Here is a 21,501-nt window from a genome sequence, read left to right as displayed (position 1 = left end):
GCTTTACAGGGGTCCATGAGATAGCAGGGGAGAGCTAGAACAGATACCAGTTTCCCTTGCTTGCTCCTGGAGGCAAGGTGAGCTGGTTCCTTATACAGGATAAGAGCAGGTATGTGTCCAGGGATGGCTTAGGTGCTTTGCCCACTCCTTTGGCGGGGGGTGGCGGGGGGGGGGGCATGCATAGTACCTGCTTTTGCTGCTGACACCCTGTTTTTGTCCTGGACTTTTCAGAACTGGCAGTTGGGTTTTTGCTCTTTTTGTATCTTCTTGTCTGAAACTTGTGCCAACTGCACGGGCACGCAGTTATTTTTAGTCCCTTTTACTTTCTTTGTATTTTGTAGCTAGGGGAGAGGTAGTCTGTTCTGATGCAAGTATTGCAGCACTGTAGCAAAGGGTCCCGAGTTCCAGGCTGTCTCATGCTCAGAACTGGTGGTTGGGTAAGACGGGAAACCACTGAAGAAACAGCTCATAAATACACGAACCATTTCATTCTAAATGAAAATCTGACTGCGCATTGATTTACCAGTTTTTGTGTAAGCAGAGTCTTTTCTTTGAGCTTGAGCTGGCTGATTACCTCTTATACAAGCTAACCCATCATTCATTCGCTACTTTGAAAAAACAAATAGAAGAGAAAACTTGGCTTATTTAAATAATTTTCTTTCAAGAGTAATCAACGTTCTTCACAGAAAATGTGAAGGCTACTACAAAGAATGAAAAAAACACAAAGGAAAGCCAGCATTCCATTGCTCAAAGGCAATAGTGACTAATTATTAGTAAGGCATGTGTGCATGCTCTGTCATGTCTGACTCTTTACAACCCCATGGATTGTAGCCCGCCAGGCTCCTCTGTCTACGGGATTATCCCATCAAGAATACTGGAATGGGTTGCCATTTTCTCCTCCAGGGGACCTTCCCAACTCAGGGATCAAACCCGAGTCTCATGCAGCTCCTGCATTGGCAGGCGAATTCTTTACCACTGAGCCACCTGAGAGGCCCGGTTATTGGTAGTAATAATTCGGTATTCAGCCTTCCAGACTTTTTTCCTCCTGTGTTATACATACGATTTAGTGCCCAGCTTTTTCCCCACCTGACATCCTCTCCAAAGTGTTGGCTATCTTTTGCTGAACTCTTTGGAGCATCATGTTCACGTGTTTAATCAGTCTCCTAATCTGGAAAATTTTTGCTTGTTTCTTATTTCCCTAATCCAAGGGTGGGAGGCTTTTCCTGTCCTTTTGATTGTTTTCAGAAATAACAAGCAAAACGTGAAGGGCATTTTTTTAGGTTCTTGTTTTGCTTCACTGAATTATCCCCAAATCCAATTTTCTGGATTTGAGGCAGATTTGAGAGCCTGTCAACCCTCTGTATCCAGAGAAGACATAGAAGCTCTCATCTGCCGGCCTCCCTCCTTCAGCGTGTGACTGGCCCACTAAACATCTGCAAACCAGATTGTTTTATTGTTGTCTTAACTCCGAGGATTCCTGAGGAATCAGGGCCAGGCAGCCAGGAGCTGGAGCAGTGGACAGCGTGGTGTCTCACTCTTATAAGAGTAATCCCTGAGTGCCCGCGTGGGTTCCAAGGCACTTCAGTTGTGTCTGACTCTTTGCAACCCCATGACCTATAGCCCGCTAGGCTCCTCTGTCCATGGGATTCTCCAGGCAAGAATACTGGAGTGGGTTGCCATGCCCTCCTGACCCCGGGATCGAACCTGGGGTTCCTGCGTTGCAGGACCGCTGAGACACCAGGGAAGCCCAACTGAGTGCCTACGAATCATCAATCCCACGTCAGCAATAAGGAAACCAAGGCTCCTAGAGGTCCAGGGACCGAGCAGTGAGAAGAGGCACAGAACTGTGGTCCCGCATCTCCCTCCTGGCCAGGCTTTGAGCGGAGTGCGCCGGAAGGTGAGCAGCTTGGGCACGGCCTCCCCCTGGCACAGGCCCCCTGGTGGGCCAGGCAGGGCATCTCCCAGGTTCTCCCTTCTGCTTCCTGAACTGTGACATACGCGGGGACTAGGCAAGCTCGGGCATGTCAGAAATGCTCCTCCACCCCGATTCAAAGAGTTGGAAATTTCCAGCTGCTTTAGCCCTAGGAGTGATGAGTCCTGGTGGCCTGTACCCACAAGCAGTGTCTGTGGGAGTGTCGGGGCCCCGGATCAGGACCCGCAGCCCCCTAGTGCCAGCTGAGCTGCAAACTACAGTTCCTCCGCAGGGTTATAGGAGGGAGATGCCAGGCCCCCCGCCCCCCACCAGAAGAAGGCTGCCTGGTGAGGGTGGAGTAAGTGCAGAGGTTGGGTGGTCTGAGGCCAAACCTTGCTTCACAGCTGGGTGGCTTTTGGGGGATTAGTAACCTCTCTTCCCAGGTGGCTCAGTGGGAAAGAATCCACCTGCCAATGTAGGAGACTCAGGTTCGATTCCTGGGTTGGGAAGATCTCCTGGAGAAGGAAATGGCAACCCACTCCAGTATTCTTGCCTGGAGAATCCCATGAACAGAGGAGCCTGGCTGGCTACAATTTATGGGGTCGCAAAAGAGTCGGACAAGACTTAGAGACTAAACAGCAACACTGACCTCTCTGAAGTTCATTTTCATCCTGAAGTTGGATGGTGTCACACCCAGAGTAACACTCCTATAGTGTTCTTGGAGAATTAAGGGAGATTGGGTCTGTGAACCTACTGACAGTGGGCAATTCCAGTACCTTCATATCATACAAATTTAATATATGTGTCTCTGTACACACTGCTATATTTAAAATGGATACCCAACAAGGATCTACTGCATAGCACATGGAACTCTGCTCGCAGCCTGGATGGGAGGGGAGTTTGGGGGAGAACAGATACATGCATATAGGCTTGAGTTCCTTTCCTGAAACTATTACTGTGTTGTTAATCAGCTATACTCCAATGCGAACTAAAAAGCTAAAGAATAATAATATATATGTCTCGAACTGGAAAGGCTGGGGGCAGGGAAGCCATGGGGTTAAATGGGACAACCACATGTAGTCCCTAGGGCTAAATTCATAGAATTTAAGGAAGTTTGGCCCAAATACACCAAAAACACTGCCCAGACTTTACTTGAATTCCTCCAGTGACAGGGAACTCACTACTGCTAATAGCAATACAATTCAGCAAACATTCAAAAGCGGCTATGCTACCACAACTTCAAATTCAGAGAAGCGAAGACTCTATTCTTTGCTTGAGTGACTAACAATGTGACAATCAAGGCATGTGTAAAGAGAAAGAAAATTGCAGTGTGTGTGTGTGTGTGTGTGTGTGTGTGTGTGCGCGCGCACGCGCATGCGCACGCACATAGTGAAGTGAAAGTCGCTCAGTCGTGTCTGACTCCTTGCGATCCCATGGACTACACAGTCCATGGAATTCTCCAGACCAGAATACTGGTGTGGGCTGCCATTTCCTTCTCCAGACGATCTTCTCCACCCAGGGATCGAACCCATGTCTCTTGTGTCTCCTGCATTGCAAGCGGATTCTTTACCACTGAGCCATCTGGGAAGCCACTGTTGATGTAGAGTTGGACCAAAAAAAAAATCTCTAAATGGCAAGATTCTTCTAGCTTGAAAATTCCATGGTCCTGATACATCTGGGGTACTTGGAAGTTTACTAAGTACTTTTGCATCTAAATTCCTGAGTTCAAATCCTATGCCATCCCTGTCCACTTAATAATAATAAATAATTATTATAATAATTATTATAAAATTATAAAAATAAATAATAAACCTGGCCAAGGCCATTTACCTAAACTTGCACAAGCCCCTCTCTGGAATCTGTGCCTGTCTTGTTGTTTACTAAGATGAGGACAGGGCTGTGAGCCCCACCCTCCATACAGGACTGAGGAAGGCACTTCTGCACTGAGTCTCAGGCCAGGCTCTGAGGCTGAATTCTGCTGAGGCTCAGTTTAGCTATGTCTGTCTAGAGCTGTTGCAAGGACTGAGACAGCTGATATTTGTTAAGTGCTGGCAGACAGCAGATGGTACGTGCATTGCTGTCAACATCATCGTCATCATCTTTATTCATCCTTCTACAATACTTCCTGATCACCAGCCCTGGGCCCTGCATACGGGGGTTTCTCTGTAAGGTCCTTAAAAATGTGGGCAAACAATATGACCCAGCAATCCCACTTCTGGGCATACACACTGAGGAAACCAGATCTGAGACACGTGCAAATATCCTGTCCCTCGCTTCGGTACTCACATCATGCCTGGACACGGGAGCTGGGCAAACCTGGGAAGTGTCTTGGTTTTTGTCTGGGGCAGGTGATGTAGCCTCTTGGTAAAATGGGCCTATCGTTGTCATAAACAACGACGCTCAGTCTTGTCTGATTCTTTTGCAACCCCATGGGCTGTAGCCCACCCCCACCAGGCTCCTCTGTCCATGCGGTTTCCCAGGCAAGAATATTGGAGTGGGTTGCGTGGGCAGGCGGATTCTTTACTGCTAAATCACAAGGGAAGCCCCAGTAGGTATAACCACCCCTGAGACACCTTCCTCAGCATTTGTTACTTGCAGACTCGTTAATGAATGACGGCCATTCTGACTGGTGTAAGGCAATACCCCTATAATCGACCTGACTGTGGCTTTGACTTGGGCAGGCCTGAGGGGGTGGGGCGGGTACCCTGGATCTGGGAAGCTTGGAGGCTTCAGGGAGCCTGGCAGGAAGACACGTCTGCTTCACCACGCCCAGCGAAGGGAAACTTGCTAAGACTGACTCATTCTGCCCATCTCCATAAGGGCTTTTGGTTGCCAGTGAGTGAGGAGATAAACCCTGAAAAGGCAGTATGCTGACCCTATTGCCTCTGATTGCATGCTTCTCAGAACGGGGAGCTCACTGCTTTCCCATGGCAGCTCATTTCCCCTTTAAGGACATGATTCTACAGGTGTCTCCAGAACCAATAGTACAAGCTCTCATTCTCCCAATGAAGAAGTCCCAGAGTTGTCAAGGCAGTTATCCAAGGTCACCCCCTGGTACCCAGTGATGGAGGCAGGACTAGAACCCAGACTTGATGCCCAAAGCCCTGGACCTTTCTGCCTCTTTGCTATAGAGTCTCAGATAAGGGAGGGATCCCTGCTGGCTGAGAGGTCAAGGAAGGCCTCTCAGAAGAGGTGACACTTCAGATGGTCCTTGAAGGATGGCACTGGGGTGTGGCTTGATGTCCACGTTCTTTTCGCCCTGCCCAGCACACCTGTGCCTTTCCTGCTGTATCACACACAGAGGATGGCAAACATAAGGAATGAAAGTCTGTTGAATGAATGAATAAATGGGCAGAAAGGCCACTCCCGGGAAGTAAATGGGTGTGGGTCCCTTCGGAGTCAAGGACATCTTGCAGGGACCCTGTGTAGGAAAGAATAATACACCACCTGCCTCAAGTTTGGTGTTCACCACTCATTCTTGGGCAGGACCCAAACCTCTTCGTGCCACGAAGGGTTGTTTTTTCTCTGCGGTTGGCCAGAGTCTCCACAATATTTTCCTCCCACGTGTTTTATAAACCGGGCTAGATGGGAAGACTGGTCACGGCACAAAAGCTTGCGTGTGACTGAAGCCCCTGTCCCCTCCTCCTGCCCCAGCAAGGCCAGGGCCACCCCTGGGGCCACCAGGACCTTCAGGGAGCTGGGGCATCTACTGGGAAATGAGGATCTTCAGGTCACCAAATCTGAGCGCTTCCTGAACAAAGGCTTTTCTGGAAAACACACTTCCTCTAGACCTTACATAGTTTTGGCTTTTGCTCTTTGCAAAGATTTCTATTTCCTCCCATGATAAATTATTTACACGCTCGTGATGAAAAACCCCAGAACATACAGGAAAGTGAAAAGCAGACACCTTTCTGTTTAAACAATATTTTTATTGAAGTATAGTTGATTTACAATATTGTGTTAGCTTCTGGTGTATAGCAAAGTGAAATATATGTTGTGTGTGTGTTGTGTGTATATATGCATATGTGCTTGCTAAGTCACTTCAGTCATGTCCAACTCTTTGAGACCCTATGAACTGCAGCCCTCCAGGCTCCTCTGTCCATGAGATTCTCCAGGCAAGAATACTGGAATGGGTGGCCATGCCCTCCTCCAGGGAATCTTCCCGACCCAGGGATCAAACGCACATCTGTTACATCTCCTGCCTTGGCAGACTGGTTCCTTATCACTAGCGCCATCTGGGAAGCCCTTGCAGGATCATGTGGTAGCTCTATTCTTAGTGTTTTGAGGAAGCTCCATACTGTCATCCATAGCTGTTATCCATAGCGGCTACACCAACTTACATTCCCACCAACAGTGTAGGAAGGTTCTCTTTCCTCCACACCCACATTTTTATAATAGTCATTCTGACTGGTGTGAGGTGATACCTCCACGTAGCTTTGATTTGCATTCCTCTAATGATTAGTCACGGTGAGCAACTTTGCATGTGCTTATCGGCCATCTGTATGTCTTCTCGGGAGAGATGTATATTTAAGGTCTTCGGTCCATTTTTTATTGGGTTGTTGGGGCTTTTTGGTTATTGAGTTGTGTGAGCTGTTTGTACATTTTGGAAATTCAGCCTTTGTGGGTTGAATCGTTTTGCAAATATCTTCTTCCAGAAGAACCTCTTTCTAATCACGCAAAGGCAGCTGCTTTTACAGTTTCATGCATGTCCCCAGCACACCTTTCAGGGGCTGGGAGTATGAGGTTTGGGTTTTTTGAACATGTTCACAATCAGGCCTTAGCACATAGCCCTGTCTTCTGCACAAGATGAAGGCAGTTGTGGGATGATTTAGAAAAAGCAAAGCAAACAGGAGGCTTAGGTACCATAATTCCAGGACCTGGGTTCAATGTTGAGCTCTGGCGCTAACTGGCTATATGTCCTGAGAGAATGTCCACTGTCTCTGGGCCTCTACGTCCACTTCTGTAACATGAAGGGGTCTGATGAAAAAGTGTCCAGGAGCCCTTCCCACCCTAATATTCCAGAATCCTGTCAGGCTAACCCGGGATTCTGGAATTATCCTGGAGCAGAAGGAAGAAAGAAGAATATGTCAGGTACAGAAACCCAGCTTTCCAGTAAGACAACCCCTAGGGTTCTGCTGTCCCTGGCCCCAGACCTGTGGGCACGTCCCAACGCCTGGTCACCTCTGGCCTGGACAGACCCCTGACAGGCCACTCCAGCAGGCAATAGGCCAGGCCGTGGCTCTGCTGCACACTGGCGTTTACTTGCTGTGTGACTTTAGGGCATCTCCTCACCTCTCTGAGCCTCAGGTTCCCCCTCTGTCATAAGGAGCTGGGGGTAAGGTGAACATTTTCTTTTTAAGTAGAACTCTTTCCTCCAAAAAAATTGTTTGCAGAAACCTAACGTAGAGCAGAGAGGAAGGAAACCCTGACACATATAGCTCCTTTAAAGTATGTCAAGCATTGTCCTAAGCACTTTACATTCATGACCCTGCCTCTCCTCATGGCAACTCCACAGAGTGGGTGCTGTTAGCTCCCCATTTGACAGGTGGAGACACTGAGGCCCTGAGGGGCTTCAGCTGCTTGTCCAAAGTTATACACAGCTAGTAAGTTTTAGGGCTGGGCTTCTGAGGTTGTTGGGTCTCAGTAGTGAAAGTCCAGGTCCCCTGTCTTTCCAACCCCTTGGGGGTATCCCCAGGCACCCAGCCCATGCTCTCCTGCACACACACACACACACACACTCTGCGGTTTGTGCCCTGCAGCTCCTCTGAAGGTCTAAACCACAAGTGACTGATGAGATTGAGACACTGAGGTTTTCTGCCCCCCAAAACCCATGTCACTGACGCTGAGCAGGGCCCGGGAGCCCCGCAGGGCCCTGCTTGGCATCATCGCCAAAAGGTCCTAAGGACCAAGGCCCACGGGCTACCAGTTTCTAGCCTGTGCTGATCTCCTAGCCACGCTCACGCGGCCAGCAGAGCCCTGGTTTGAATTGTCCACCTACAGCCACCTGCACAGACCTTCTTCCCTCGAAGAATGGTGTCACAATGCCCCTTTCAGGCCAGGGGCAGCCAGGCCTGAAAGCCCGCATGATCCTCAACTATTCACAGGGGGTGCTTTGCATCAGGAACTTCAAGGAGGGGGATGAGGCCTTCCGAGGCAAGAAAAATGCCTTGGCGTTTGGACTCAGGCAGACCTGGGTTTGAATCCTGGCCCTGCCTATGGCTAGCTGTGTGATCCTGAACTGTCTTGGGTTACTTAGCTGTCTCTGCCTTCCTGTCTGGTATATGGGAATAATGATACATCAACCACACAGTCTTGAGGATGTAGCAGGCAGAGCACACAGTAAGTTCTTCCACTTCCCTTTGCTTCTACTCTGGAGATGTGTCTGCTGGGGAGGAAGAGAAAAGTAAGGCTCACCCTGCCCTCTATCGGTCAGTAAACAATCATTTATTGAGCCCCTGATAGGAGTCAGGAAAGGAAGACACAACACAAGCATTTCTGATAGACCTGCACTAAACAACATCGTGGAGAAGGAGGAGGGGGAGAGGAGGGAAGAGAACTCTGCTGCTTGAAGGTGTTCAACTGAGAGAAAGCCAGTGAGAAAGAGACTTAAGGCATGTGCGGGGCTTAAGGCATGTGCTCGGTCATGTCTGACTCTTTGAGACCCCATGGACTAGTAGCTCCTCTGTCTATGGGGATTCTCCAGGCAAGAATATTGGAGTGGGTAGCCATTCCCTTCTCCCGGGGATCTTCCTGACCCAGGGATCAAACCTAGGCCTCCTGCATTGGCAGGCAGATTCTTTACCTGAGCCACCAGGGAAGTCTGGCAATGGGAGACAAGTACTAACAAATTTATGGCAAGGAATTGGCTTACGTGATTGTAGGGCTGACTAGGCAAGCCCAGAATCCATCAGTAAGGCAATCAGGAGAGGTGGCCAGAATTCTCAGGCATGGCCTGTCCACAAGTGGAACTTCTTCTTCTGGGAAACCCTGCTTCTGCCCTTAGGGCCTGTCAACTGATCAAGCCAGGCCCACCTAGATACTCAGGCTGATCTCCTTTGCTTAACATCTGATGAGGGATTTCAACAACACCTTCAAAATGCCTTTATAGCAACATCTAGATCCATATTAGATTGAATAACAGGGGGCTGTAGCCTAGACACGTCGACACATAAAACCAACCATCGCAGGGCAATTTGGGAGGCTCCATGGGAGGGTTGGTAACTGACTAGGTCTCAACTTCAAAAGGCAGAAAGTAGGGAAGGGGATTCAGGCATCCGGAGCAGCCCTGGCAAAGGCTGAGGGGTTGGGAACTTAAGAAAGAGCCTTGGGAAGTGGATGTGGGTCATTGCGGCTGGAGTCCCATGGAAATACATTTCATACAAAGGGACTGAAATTGAGGGATGGTTTAATAAATAACAATAAACCAACGCAATGCATTCTCTTAAAGGCACCCTTATGATGCTATAGAACAGAATGGAAAATTTGTCTTGGTCTGATGGTCTATGTAAAACCACAGGAGATGGAAGTCTGATTGAAGGCACGTGAAAAGAGATGTTTCTTTTCAGAAACAGAGATGTGGGGATAGAACTCTGAGAGATTTTAGCAGTTTTAAATGCTCTTTGCTGTGGTCATATTATCTTTTTTTTTTAATGGAGAGGTTTATTTTTTAAGGGGAAAGATTGGTGTTAGGCTATCAGCTAGAATTGCTCATTCATTCATTAAAACTACAAGGCTCAGTGTAGGGCAAAGAAGCAGAATAAGGTAATTCTAAGAAACTGGAAACAGATGAAGACCAGCAGGAGCCCCAGACTCTGAGGATGAGAGTCCGGAAGGCACTTCCTGTCATCGCAGCAGGAAGCAGGGTCATTGGGGTGGCGGGGGGATGCTCTGCTTTTCCAGGCTCCCCCACTTCCCGCCACCCTACCCCACCTCCGTATGTGTTTCCAAAACATTCCAGGCCCATAAAATGTCCAAATGCCAGAAGGGCCCACAATGCATGTTGGACCGAATGGATCTGATTCAGCTCTCTTGGTGTTCCCAAAACAGACGTTGAATTCCCAGAACCCTGTCCATCCCCCCACAGACAGCTCTGGCCTTTTCTCAGGGAAAAAGAGAAAAAGCCCCTTGGAAACTGCCCAGGCTGCTTCTCCCTGGTATCAAGGCTGTTACCGACCCTGTGGCCCCACAGCCTCCCCTGCCCCGGTATTGACGATGATCTGCAGTTCACCTTGGTAACTGTGTATAAACAACATCCTTCCTCAGTGGTCACTTGAAACAGATTTTAGAAGAAACCGTTTATTCCAGCGAGGTGTCCGGGAAAGGGTTCTTTCTGAGCTGGATTTGGGAGACCTTGCTTCTTTTTAGCTCTGGCCTTGACTCCAACCTGAGTGGTCTGAGAGATTTTACTTATTTATGGGGCAAAGGTTTTCCAAGAGACTGAGATGTGCTAAACACAGTAGCAGGCACGGGAAAGACGGGGAGATCAGCGAGGACAGGTGTATTTACTACCATAGGCCAGTTGCGCATGCGCGCACGCCACAAGACTATCACAGCGAGACCGGATGCAAAAGGCAAAAGTTGACAACCCCACCCCTCGGACCAAGGAGAGAACTGTGTGGTCTCGCGGGCTCCCCTGGATTAGGCGGGCTGGTGATGTGCCAGCGACCAGCTCATCTGTCCACGCAGCAGTGGAACTGTGTCTGTAAAGCATCGCTGGGGCTGTGCCTCGCGGGGGCTCCTGCAGCAGACAGGGGTCCCTCCGGGTACCCCCCTGGGTGGTGCCGGTTCTGGACGCATTCACCACGTGCTTTGTGCGCTTGACACGGATTCCTCACACCTAGCATCTGATAGTTGAGAAAAGCGAGGCACCATGAGGTTAAAGAGCAACCCAATGGAGGGGGACCAAATTCCAGGTCTGCCTCCGCAGCTGGTAAGCCTGACCACAGGGCCGGGCCTCTTGTTTGTGACCTGGGTTTCCGGCTGGACCCCTCAGGCTGTGTTTCCCTCATTTTGTCATTCTACACACAAGCTCTGACATCTTCATCACCTGTACAACTACTTCTTTTTTTTTTTTTCTTTTTTGGATTTCATTTTTTCTTTTCTTTTCTGGCCACACTATGCAGCATGTGGGATCTTAGTTCCCCAACCAGAAATCACACCCATGCCCCCTACATTGGGAGCGGGCAGTCTTCACCAGCTGACCGTCAGGGAATTCCCACAACTGTTTCTTTAATAGCGACTCACTTCTGAACTGTTAACTGTATATCACCAACTTAAATGGAAAATGAGTATCGTTTGTCACCAAAAATACCCTGCTGAAATAAATACAATAGACCATAAGCAAGTCTGTTAAAGTCTGGTTAGATTTGGGTGTCCAGCCCAGGCGCTGGGCCTGCTGGTTTTGTTGAAAGGGAAGTGACAAACACCAGACAGGTGCTGAAGACACACAGCCCCAACATGACACTTTTCTCCAGGTTCACCTGGAGTTGGTGTGGTTACTAACCACATGGAGAGGAGTGGCTGGGGGATTATTTACCTTCCAATCCACAGCCCTCGCTTTGGGAACTATCTCCCAGCTCCAGTACACGCCCACAAAACAGTGGGCACGAGCTGATCACCCGGTCAGGGTTCCATAAAGGCAAACCCTGGCCCTGGTGAAAGTGATGCTGTGTGTCCTGGGGTGGCCATCGCCTCACAGCCCTTCAGACGGTGATTCTTGGGGAACCAAAATAGACTCCCTCTGGCACCGAAACAAAAATGAAAAATTTCCCTGGTGGTCCAGTGGTTAAGACTCCATGCTTCCAAGGCAGGGGCTTGCAGGTTCAATCCCCGATCAGGGAACTAAGACCCCACAGGCTGCGGGTGGCACAGCCAAAAAAAAAGTGGAAATGACTCTCAGCAGCACCAAGAGCCAGTGTTTATGTGATTCAACAGAAGGAAATACTTTTAAAGTTAAGTCTTCTTGAATCACATTCTGAGAGAGATAGAGAACAAGTGAATCAGGATGTTGGATGTTTTTTTCTAAAACATCGGTTTGAAAAACAAGGGGAAATCCCAACTGTAGAGTCACCGCCCCGTCACCCCCGCACAGACGCAAGGATCAGAGTCTGGGGGAGCATGGGTCCATCCCCCCACCCCCGGCTGTGTCAATGAGAAAACTGAGGTCCAGGGGATCTAAGGGACTCCCTCAAATAGCACCCAGAGAACCACACACCGACTACTGCCACCACCCCAGGTACCCAGCCCACCACAGCCAGCTCCCCACCCCCAAGCCCTCAAATGCGTCCCTGACATCTGAGTTTGTAATCCCCAGACATATTAGTTCGGGTCCAGTAGGAGATTGACAGGCCACGTTCAAGCTGCCTAATATGCAGAGGCATTTAAAGAGGGTCTACTTACAGAGTGTAGACAGCATGTGGGGGTGACCTCTGCAGACAACACTTTCCTCCCAACCCGTGGCCTGAACCCCGAGAGGAGACAGCAGTTGCCAGGATCACTGGAGTTGAAAAGGCCCCAGTGGGAGCTGTGAACCGGGGCTGGGCCCAGTCAGTCCCTGGAGGCCCTCAAGGGAGGAAGCTAGGAGCCAGATGCCCTCCTCCTTCTCCTCCTCCCCCAGCCTCCTGCTGCTGCCCTGGAGCCAATCCCCATAGAAGCCGGACTGCAGCCCCTCCTGGCATGGTCCCCGCATCCTGGGGCAGGGCCAGGGAGGAGCAGGAATGATGATGCTCCCACATACGGAGCGTCTGAAGCAGATGCAGAGAAACTAGAGTCGCCCCAGACTCCCACCATCCCCCTGGTCCCCAAATCGCCTGCTCTCTGGACAAGGGAGACAGAAAACCCCCCACTTTGTTTTGAACAGGAGAGCAATGTTGACAGACATTAACAAACAATTAGGATCCCGATGGGCTGACTCTGCCAGATCTGGGACACCTAACCAGGCAGACCCATACCAGGGGGGGCATGGCGGGGAGGGTGGGCATGGCGGGGAGGGTGGGCATCACTCCCGCAGGGTGACAGAGCTGGGAGGCCCTGGGTTAACTGGGCGGCTGTCACTGTCTTGATGGAAATGGTGACCTCGGCAGGCAGGCTGATGGCCCTCACCTGGACAGGGAGCCCCACGGGGGAGGGGAACTCAGCTCCACCCCGCCCCACCAAATCTCCAGCACTGAGGGTCATGTCTGGCTTCTCCGTGAGACCATGAGCCCCTGGAGGACAGACACTGTGCCTGTTCTCACACTGTGTCCTGGCACCCGGTGTGTGATGGGTACTTAATAAATATTTAAGTGAAGAACCCCGTTTCTCTCCCTAGAGGAGTATGCATGCGTTTTATGGTCTCCAGTCCCACCATCTAACCATCTCCATCATTTCTCCTCCAGGGAGGCCCTCACTCACCTCCCCCTCTGAGTCCCAATGTTCTCGGCCTGGAAGAGACCAATGTTCCCATCTATTCATGAGGACACGGTGCCCACCACTGCGTCCTTCGGGTGAGTCAGAGGGGCTCCTTGATTTCCTATTTCTGGGACAGGGGTGCGGGCACTCTGGGGAACGCCTAGGAGAGCATGCCCCTCCTCTCTGGGACGATAATGGAAGCCCACTTGAAACAACAGGCAGCGTTAAATCCTAAGTCAAAAGTCCTCAAGGGCTGGTGTTCAAATCTGCAAGGGCCTGTCAAGGGCAGAAGGGAGAGGACTATTCTGCTTCTGGGCTGGGTGTTGCGGGAGGAGGGGCGCACCGTACAGGTGGTCACATGTGAACAAGTGCGGGGTCGAGGGAGGCCGTGAAAAGGAAGAAATCAGACAGAGACTGAGTCCGGTCTCCATGGAGACAGTCGGGTCTCCATGGGTCTCCAACACATGGCCAACTTCTGAGGAAGGTCTGGACACTCTAAAGAGAGAAGGTGGGGGGAATGGATCCTGAGTGGAAGCAGAGGAAAGGGAGGGTCAGTCCTGAGGGGGCAGTGTTAGGGGGAGTAGGCAGTGGGGCCCAGCTGGAGCTCTCAGTCCTGTGGCAGGAGTGACCTGCTAGGGAGATGACCAATGGTCATGTCAGTAGAGGCCATGGAACATGGGCCCGATCAGTCCCAATGAAGCCCTCCCCAGACCACCTTCTAACAATCCTGTGGCTTCTCGGAGTCAGGTATGGGCCAGGTGCCATCCTGTTGGCTAGGGACTACTTTGCTGGAAAATTAACAAGTAGCATCAGGTGGGACACTTGAGTCTCTAGAGAGCCAGACCACAAGAGACAGAACTCCAAGTTTGGGGCTCTGAGGAAACAGGCCTTCTGCCCCTGCAGAAATGGGGCAAAAGGCTGGACCAAGGGGACCATGCAGGGTAGGACTTACCTTCAGAGGCTCTGCAGAGAAGACTGCCAGTGTCCACGGGTCAGGAATTTAGGGCTTGTCTCTGTTCCATGATGTCTGGAGCCTCAGTTGGAAGATGCATAGGCTAGGGGACCAGAATCAGCCAGAGGTTTCAATGGGGCCAGAGGATCCACGTCCAGGGTGGCAAGTTGGGGCCTCTGCGTGCAGCCTCTCCATGTGGCTGTTTGAGCATCCTTACAACATGGCGGCCAGCCTGCTCCCGAGCAAGAAACCCAAGAGGCCCAGGAGAAAGCTGCAAAGCCGCTCACACCTTAGCCTTGGAAGTCACACATGGGCACCGCCACCGTGGGCGGGCAGCGAGTCGCTCAGTCTGGCCACATTCACTGGAAGAGGAATTAGACTCCACCCTTTGCAAGGAGGTTTATCAAAGAATTTGTGGGCATAGTAAAACCACCCTCCACGAGAAGAGTATTTCCAGTTCTATTACTTGCTCCTTGAAGCACTCAGGGGCAAAGCCTCACTTTCCTAGCAGCCAGTGATGACTGTCCTTTTTTTCTCTTCTTCAGCCTTATCCCTTGCCACTGCCCAACATCTCGTCCACCTGCCGGAACCTGCCAGTGGCTTCCCCACTCCTGCACTCTGCTCAGGCTACTCCTTCTGCCTGATCTGCCCTTCCTCCCTCTTGGCCCCCGTTGGCATGCTCTTCATCCTCTGAGCCCCAGCTTCAGAGTCATCTCCGACCTCCTCCCCTCCTCCCACCTGGGTCCCTCAACCCTCCTCCCACCCCGAGGCACTCTTCCCACACTGGGTCTGAGGTGTCAAGAGCTTGGACAGGGCAGGGATGTGTGGTGTCCCTTTCTCGGTCCCTACAGCCAAAATGGAGCTCAGCACAGAGGAGATGCTCAAGAAACATGTAAGGATAAATCGCATGGATGAGTGAGTTCATCATAGGTCCCCAGTCTGGCCCCTCCAAGCCAGTCGGCTGCTCCGGGATGTATAGGGGCTTTTCCTGGGAAATCCCAGAGGGCGATCAGCAGATTCTTTCCCATACTCTATTGCTCCCACAGGCCTACCCAACAATCAAACTGCCCGGGAAGAGTCCCTCCACCTCCGCTTTTCCTGCATCCACCCAAAAGAGCACTTGGAACACGTTCAGTTAGTCCTGCCCTTTGCACTGTGTTTTCAGCTTTTCAATATGTCTTCACACCTACTCTTTGATTTGAACCTTGCGATAGCCACGCAAGGCAAAGCAACGAGAGAGTAATACTCTACTCCAAAGAATAACAAAGCAGAAGCTCAGACGTACTTTACCCAAGACCACACAACTAGGATTGGAGCCCATGTCTGTCCAAGCCCCATGCCTCTTTGCTGAAGGCAGAAAGGAACTAGCCTTAGAGAAACACTTGCAGAAAGTGAACTGCCTTCTGGTCTGAGTCTCACCCCAGAATGAAAGAGAAGCCAGCGGGTTAATGATAAAATCAGCAATGTGAGAATAAGGACAGGGACTTCCCTGGTGGTCCAGCTGTTAAGATTTTGTCTCCCAAAGCAGAGGGTGTGGGTTCAATCGCTGGTTGGGGAGCTAACATCCCACTTGCCTCGGGGCCAAAAACCAAAACCTAAACCCGAAGCAATGTTGTAACAAATTCAATAAGGACTTTAAAAACGGTCCACATCAAAAAAATCTTAACTAAAAAAAGACAAACAACCAGAGTGGTGCTCAAGTTTGACACTGTTTATTTTATTAAGTTCACACACACACACAAAGGTAATTATTCTTGTTTATTGAACCGAGTGCAGTGCTTGGGGCTTTCTGTTCTTTATCTCAGATCTTCACCACAATGCCAAGAAGATTTTGTTATTCCTAGTTTATGAAGTAGACCATTATGGTCCAGAGAGGTTAGTTAACTTACTCAAGGTCACACAGTTAATGAATGAGTCAGGACTGAACCCAGAGGACTCTCTGACGCCAAAGCCCCCACTCTCCCTTTCCGTCAAGCAACCTCAGTTCATCATCAATGTTATGCTGATGGAAGGTCCTCTCGGGCTGCTGGAAGCTCAACAGCTACCCTCTACCAGGAAGAGGCAGGGCATGGGCAGATGGGCCGTGGTCTCGGAGCCAGGCTGGAATCTCCCTGTCTGGCATGATACCTCTTCTCTCTTCTAATTAATGGCTCACTCACAGCCAGGCCACAAGAGGCTGAAAGAGACCAGCACCCTTAGGAGGAGTCCCTGTGATAAGGAAGGAATGTGCCGTGTACCCTCCCACCACAGAAGCTTCCAGGAGGACCAGCATCTAAGGCTCACGCTTGTTCCTACGGGTGATGGATGCTGGCCAAGGAAACCTCCCAGCGGAGCCTGGAGGCCAAGAACACAAGCTCTCAGTTTAAGTGCAAGGAGCACATGCACCTTCTAAGACCCCCGGGGACTCAGATGCACCAGGACTGTCTGTGAACACAGCACAGCAAAGGCCTGAGTTCCATCCCTAACTGGACGCACCCCCCTCCCTCTGCACCAGTTGCTACTCCTTCCTCTTGTCACCCCGAGGTGTAACTGCCTCTTTTCCACTTTCTTGCAGCGCCAAAATGTTCAACCTCACCTCCCAGGTCCTTGAACCTGCTCTCAACGGGACCCTGCCCGAGAGCAGCAGCTGCTTCCAGTCCGACTGGTGGAACTTGCTCAACACCATCCAGCCCCCCTTCCTCTGGATCCTCTTCCTACTCGCCACTCTGGAGAACATCTTTGTCCTCAGCGTCTTCTGTCTGCACAAGAGCAGCTGCACGGTGGCGGAGATCTACCTGGGCAACCTGGCCGTGGCAGACCTGATCCTGGCCTTCGGGCTGCCCTTCTGGGCCATCACCATCGCCAACAACTTCGACTGGCTCTTCGGGGAAGCCCTCTGCCGCGTGGTGAACACCATGCTCTACATGAACCTCTACAGTAGCATCTGCTTCCTCATGCTGGTGAGCATCGACCGCTACCTGGCCCTGGTGAAGACCATGTCCATGGGCCGGATGCGCGGGGTGCGCTGGGCCAAGCTCTACAGCCTGGTGATCTGGGGCTGCGCGCTGCTTCTGAGCTCGCCCATGCTGGTCTTCCGCACCATGCAGGAGTACAACGCCGAGGGCCACAATGTCACCGCCTGCGTCATCAGGTACCCGTCCCGCAACTGGGAGGTCTTCACCAACATCCTCCTGAACTCCGTGGGCTTCCTGCTGCCCCTGAGCGTCATCACCTTCTGCACCGTGCAGATCATGCAGGTGCTGCGTAACAACGAGATGCAGAAGTTCAAGGAGATCCAGACGGAGAGGAAGGCCACGCTGCTGGTCCTGGCCGTCCTGCTGCTGTTCGTCGTCTGCTGGCTGCCCTTCCAGGTCAGCACCTTCCTGGACACGCTGCTGCGCCTCCAGGTCCTCTCGGGCTGCTGGAACGAGTACGTGATCGACATCTTCACGCAGATCTCGTCCTTCGTGGCTTACAGCAACAGCTGCCTCAACCCACTGGTGTACGTGATCGTGGGCAAGCGCTTCCGCAAGAAGTCGCGGGAGGTGTACATGCGGCTGTGCCGGCCAGGCGGCTGCGGGTCGCCGGAGCCCAGCCAGACGGAGAACTCCATGGGCACGCTGAGGACCTCCATCTCCGTGGAACGCCACATTCACAAACTGTCGTAGCGGGTGGGGAGCAGCCAGCGAGCAGATGGCACCCGGGGCTACTGATGCGTGTGACGACGGGTGGACGGCGGCTCTGGGGATGCGCCCCCAGGAGGAAGGAAGGAAGGAAGGCAGCCCAACTGTGACCTTGGGCGGTGAGTGAGTTGGTGTCTCCAGTAAATTCCTGCCCCGCCCAAGCTGCGGCGAACAGGGCTGCGAGCTTGGAGTGATCTGGTGCACAGCCAAGGGCCCCAGAAATACGACAGCATTATCCTTCTTACTGGCTGCCACCCCCGGGTCTGCTGCTTCCAGAGGAGCAGAGGAGCCTGGGGACGGGGACAGGAGTGGCCGAGCTCCCCTCCCACGTGGTGTCTGTCACTCTGCCGGCGCATGACCGCTCAGATCTCCAGAAACACCGCCCAGCTTTGGGGCAGCCGCCGAGAGGGCCGCGCGCACTGGCAGACGTGTACTCTTGGGTTTCCTGAATCCGCTCAACTAGGACTTCGAGGATGATTCCTCAGGTCAATGAAGGTTAAACTCTGAGCGATCCACGGTGAGAACCCAGAGACCAGGACTCTTGCTCCCCTTGCAGAAAGACAAGTGGTCTGTGCCAAAGACGAACCCGATAAGTACTTACCCAGCACTTGCTGTACACGCAGCATGGAACCCTGTGGGCAAGAAAAAGAGAACAGTCTGTCCTGAAGGAACTTGCAGACTCGCGATGATTCAGCAACCACCCCAAGGCCATTCTAGACGCGGTCAAGCCAGGCACTGTGGACTGGGCAGGGCGGAGGAGCCGGGGCCCCAGCTCAGAGGATAACCGGCTGCACATGGCCGCGTCCCCGCCTCGGTTTCCTCCCGGTAACACGAGGCTGTTGTGGGGATTAAAGGAGGTAACAGGCACAGAAGTACTTTGACAAATGAAAGGTGCTATGTAAATGTGAGGCATTATTATGCCCGCAGAATGGGAATAAATTTATTCTAAGGAGAAAGACAAGTTCAGCAAAAGGTCTGTAGGAGAGAATCGGTATTGAAGCTAATGGTTGTGGAAAACACGCATTAGTGTCTGACACATACCAGGCGCTCCGTATGTTAAGCTCCCTTCCACCACCTGCCCTTGCCGTCAATTTGCACGCGTGCACGGGCGCGCACGCACACACACACAAGCATTTTCAGGAAAGGTCACCCCTTCCATGGAGACGGGAGAACACCCTCCCCATCCCACCTCCAGCGGATCATTTACCCGAAGAAGCAACTGCAGAGGGGCCGCGCGGCCTTGCCTCCTGTGGGTGGGGCCAGGTGGCGAAGGGCGTGGCGGGCAGCGATGGGCGGGGCGGAGGGCGGGTACCGTCCTTGGCTCTTAATGGACAGGTGCCCGGCCCCAAGCCCCAGGTCCGCCAGAGGGAATTCCTTTCTTCTTTTTCTACACGTTTTATAATCTGCCTCCTGAGGCCGGCCCTCTGGGAGAACAGGCCATCCAGACGCCAACATCAAGCTCTTAGAGTCAAAGCAGGGATGGGTGCTCAGTAGCAATGGAGCTCAGGAGCTTCCTGTAATGTAGGCAGTGCCCTGGAAGCACTCACTGGATCAGTAGATGGGTGATTCCTTAGCGGGCTCTCCCTGGGGAGGTTTTATCCTCCCCACGGCCAGCAGGATTGGGATGGCAAAGAACCCACAAATCCTGACCAATCCAGCTCTGGACTTTAAAAGAAAAAGGGTCACAAAAAGATTTACTCCCCATCCCAGCCTTTGTTTTCTGCCATGCAAGCCCCTCTGCCCAAATGAACATATGCATTCATAGCTAGAGAAATAAAACAGGTGAAATAAGCAGTACAAACCGTTTCATATTAGAATGAAGTGAAACTATTTCACGGGCATGTGTTGGTAAAGAATCTGCCTGCAATGCAGGAGACTCCAGTTCAATTCCTGGGTTGGGAAGATCCCCTGGAGAAAGGATAGGCTACCCACTCCAGTATTCTTGGACTTTCCTGGTGACTCAGCTGGTAAAGAATCCATCTGCAATTCGTGAGACCTGGGTTCAATCCCTGAGTTGGGCAGATCCCTTGGAGAAGGGAAAGGCTACCCACTCCAGTATTCTGGCCTGGAGAATTCCATGGACTGTATAGTCCATGGGGTCATAAAGAGTCAGACATGACTAAGCAACTTTCACTCACAAACCATGTGCATAATGTGAGTGGAGTTTTACAAAAGGAGGCTTGGCTGGGCTTTGGGGTGTGAGACACTCATTCATCAGCAGATGTGTATGGTCTGAGGGTCTCCTGTCAGCAGAGCCCTGGGCTCCTAATGACCATTTAGGGTCCACCCATGGGCAGAGGAGCAATTTGTCTATGGGAGGGGAGCTGCCCTGTGTGTTGTGTTGATACTGTGATAAAGAACATCTGTCCTGTGAAAGATCCAAAGAGCTATGACATTATGAAGAGGGATCGTTTCACAAAGGAGGAGAAATGGATGAATGGTGTCAATGTGCCTTTTCTGTCCAGCATAATAAAGGGATGAGGCATTTTTGTGTAGTTCTTTCATTTGTTACAACTCCCCAAACCCTGAATCTTGTCACAGACACTGCCATAGGCAGTTAGAAGTCTTGGGGGCAAAGGTTCCATTTATTTCCACTCAACCTACCTAAAGGCTCTGTGCTATAAATTAGTGGTGTCCAAACCATTGTAATTGCATATCCATATAAGTAAAAAAATTTTGATTATTTTTACCCAATCAGTTCAGTTCAGTCACTCAGTCGTGTCCGACACTTTGTGACCCCATGAATCACAGCACGCCAGGCCTCCCTGTCTGTCACCAACTCCCAGAGTTTACTCAAACTCATGTCCATTGAGTCAGTGATGCCATCCAGCCATCTCATCCTCTGTCATCCCCTTCTCCTCCTGCCCCCAATCCCTCCCAGCATCAGGGTCTTTTCCAATAAGTCAACTCTTTGCATGAGGTGGCCAAAGTACTGGATTTTCAGCTTCAGCATCAGTCCTTCCAATGAACACCCAGGACTGATCTCCTTTAGGATGGCCTGGTTGGATCTCCTTGCAGTCCAAGGGACTCTCAAGAGTCTTCCCCAACACCACAGTTCAAAGCATCAATTTTTCGGTGCTCAGCTTTCTTCACAGTCCAACTCTCGCATTCATACATGACCACTGGAAAAACCATAGCCTTTACTAGAAGGACCTTCGTTGGCAAAGTAATGTTTCTGCTGTTTAATATGCTATCTGGGTTGGTCATAACATTCTTTCTAAGGAGTAAGCATCTTTTAATTTCATGGCTGCAATCACCATTTGCAGTGATTTTGGAGCCCAAAAAATAAAGTCTGACACTGTTTCCACTGTCTCCCCATCTATTTGCCATGAGGTGATGGGACCAGATGCCATGATCTTAGTTTTCTGAATGTTGAGCTTAAGCCAACTTTTTCACTCTCCTCTTTCACTTTCATCAAGAGGCTTTTTAGTTCCTCTTCACTTTCTGCCAGAAGGGTGGTGTCATCTGCATATCTGAGGTTATTGATATTTCTCCCAGCAATCTTGATTCCAGCTTGTGCTTCTTCCAGCCCAGCGTTTCTCATGATGTACTCTGCACATAAGTTAAATAAGCAGGGTGACAATATA

At 51.1% G+C, this 21,501-nt stretch overlaps 2 protein-coding genes across 2 annotated transcripts in view; both read left to right on the top strand.

The window, feature by feature from the left end:
• BDKRB2 (bradykinin receptor B2) overlaps positions 1-20,401 on the top strand; it is a 28,911-nt gene extending 8,510 nt beyond the window's left edge. Inside the window, exons 2-3 of the mRNA XM_043490076.1 lie at positions 13,288-13,395; positions 16,807-20,401. Of these exons, the coding sequence (XP_043346011.1) occupies positions 13,322-13,395; positions 16,807-17,899 (1,167 nt within the window). The 5' untranslated portion in view covers positions 13,288-13,321 and the 3' untranslated portion in view covers positions 17,900-20,401. The remainder of the gene's footprint in view (positions 1-13,287; positions 13,396-16,806) is intronic.
• Positions 13,294-21,501, top strand: part of BDKRB1 (bradykinin receptor B1) — a 35,858-nt gene continuing 27,650 nt past the window's right edge. Inside the window, exon 1 of the mRNA XM_043490075.1 lies at positions 13,294-13,395. Coding sequence (XP_043346010.1) covers positions 13,362-13,395 — 34 coding nt within the window. The 5' untranslated portion in view covers positions 13,294-13,361. The remainder of the gene's footprint in view (positions 13,396-21,501) is intronic.

This window comes from Cervus canadensis, chromosome 17 (genome assembly GCF_019320065.1).
Source record: "Cervus canadensis isolate Bull #8, Minnesota chromosome 17, ASM1932006v1, whole genome shotgun sequence".
In the NCBI taxonomy this organism is placed as follows: Eukaryota; Metazoa; Chordata; class Mammalia; order Artiodactyla; family Cervidae; genus Cervus; species Cervus canadensis.
This window is presented reverse-complemented; position numbering and strand designations above follow the sequence as displayed.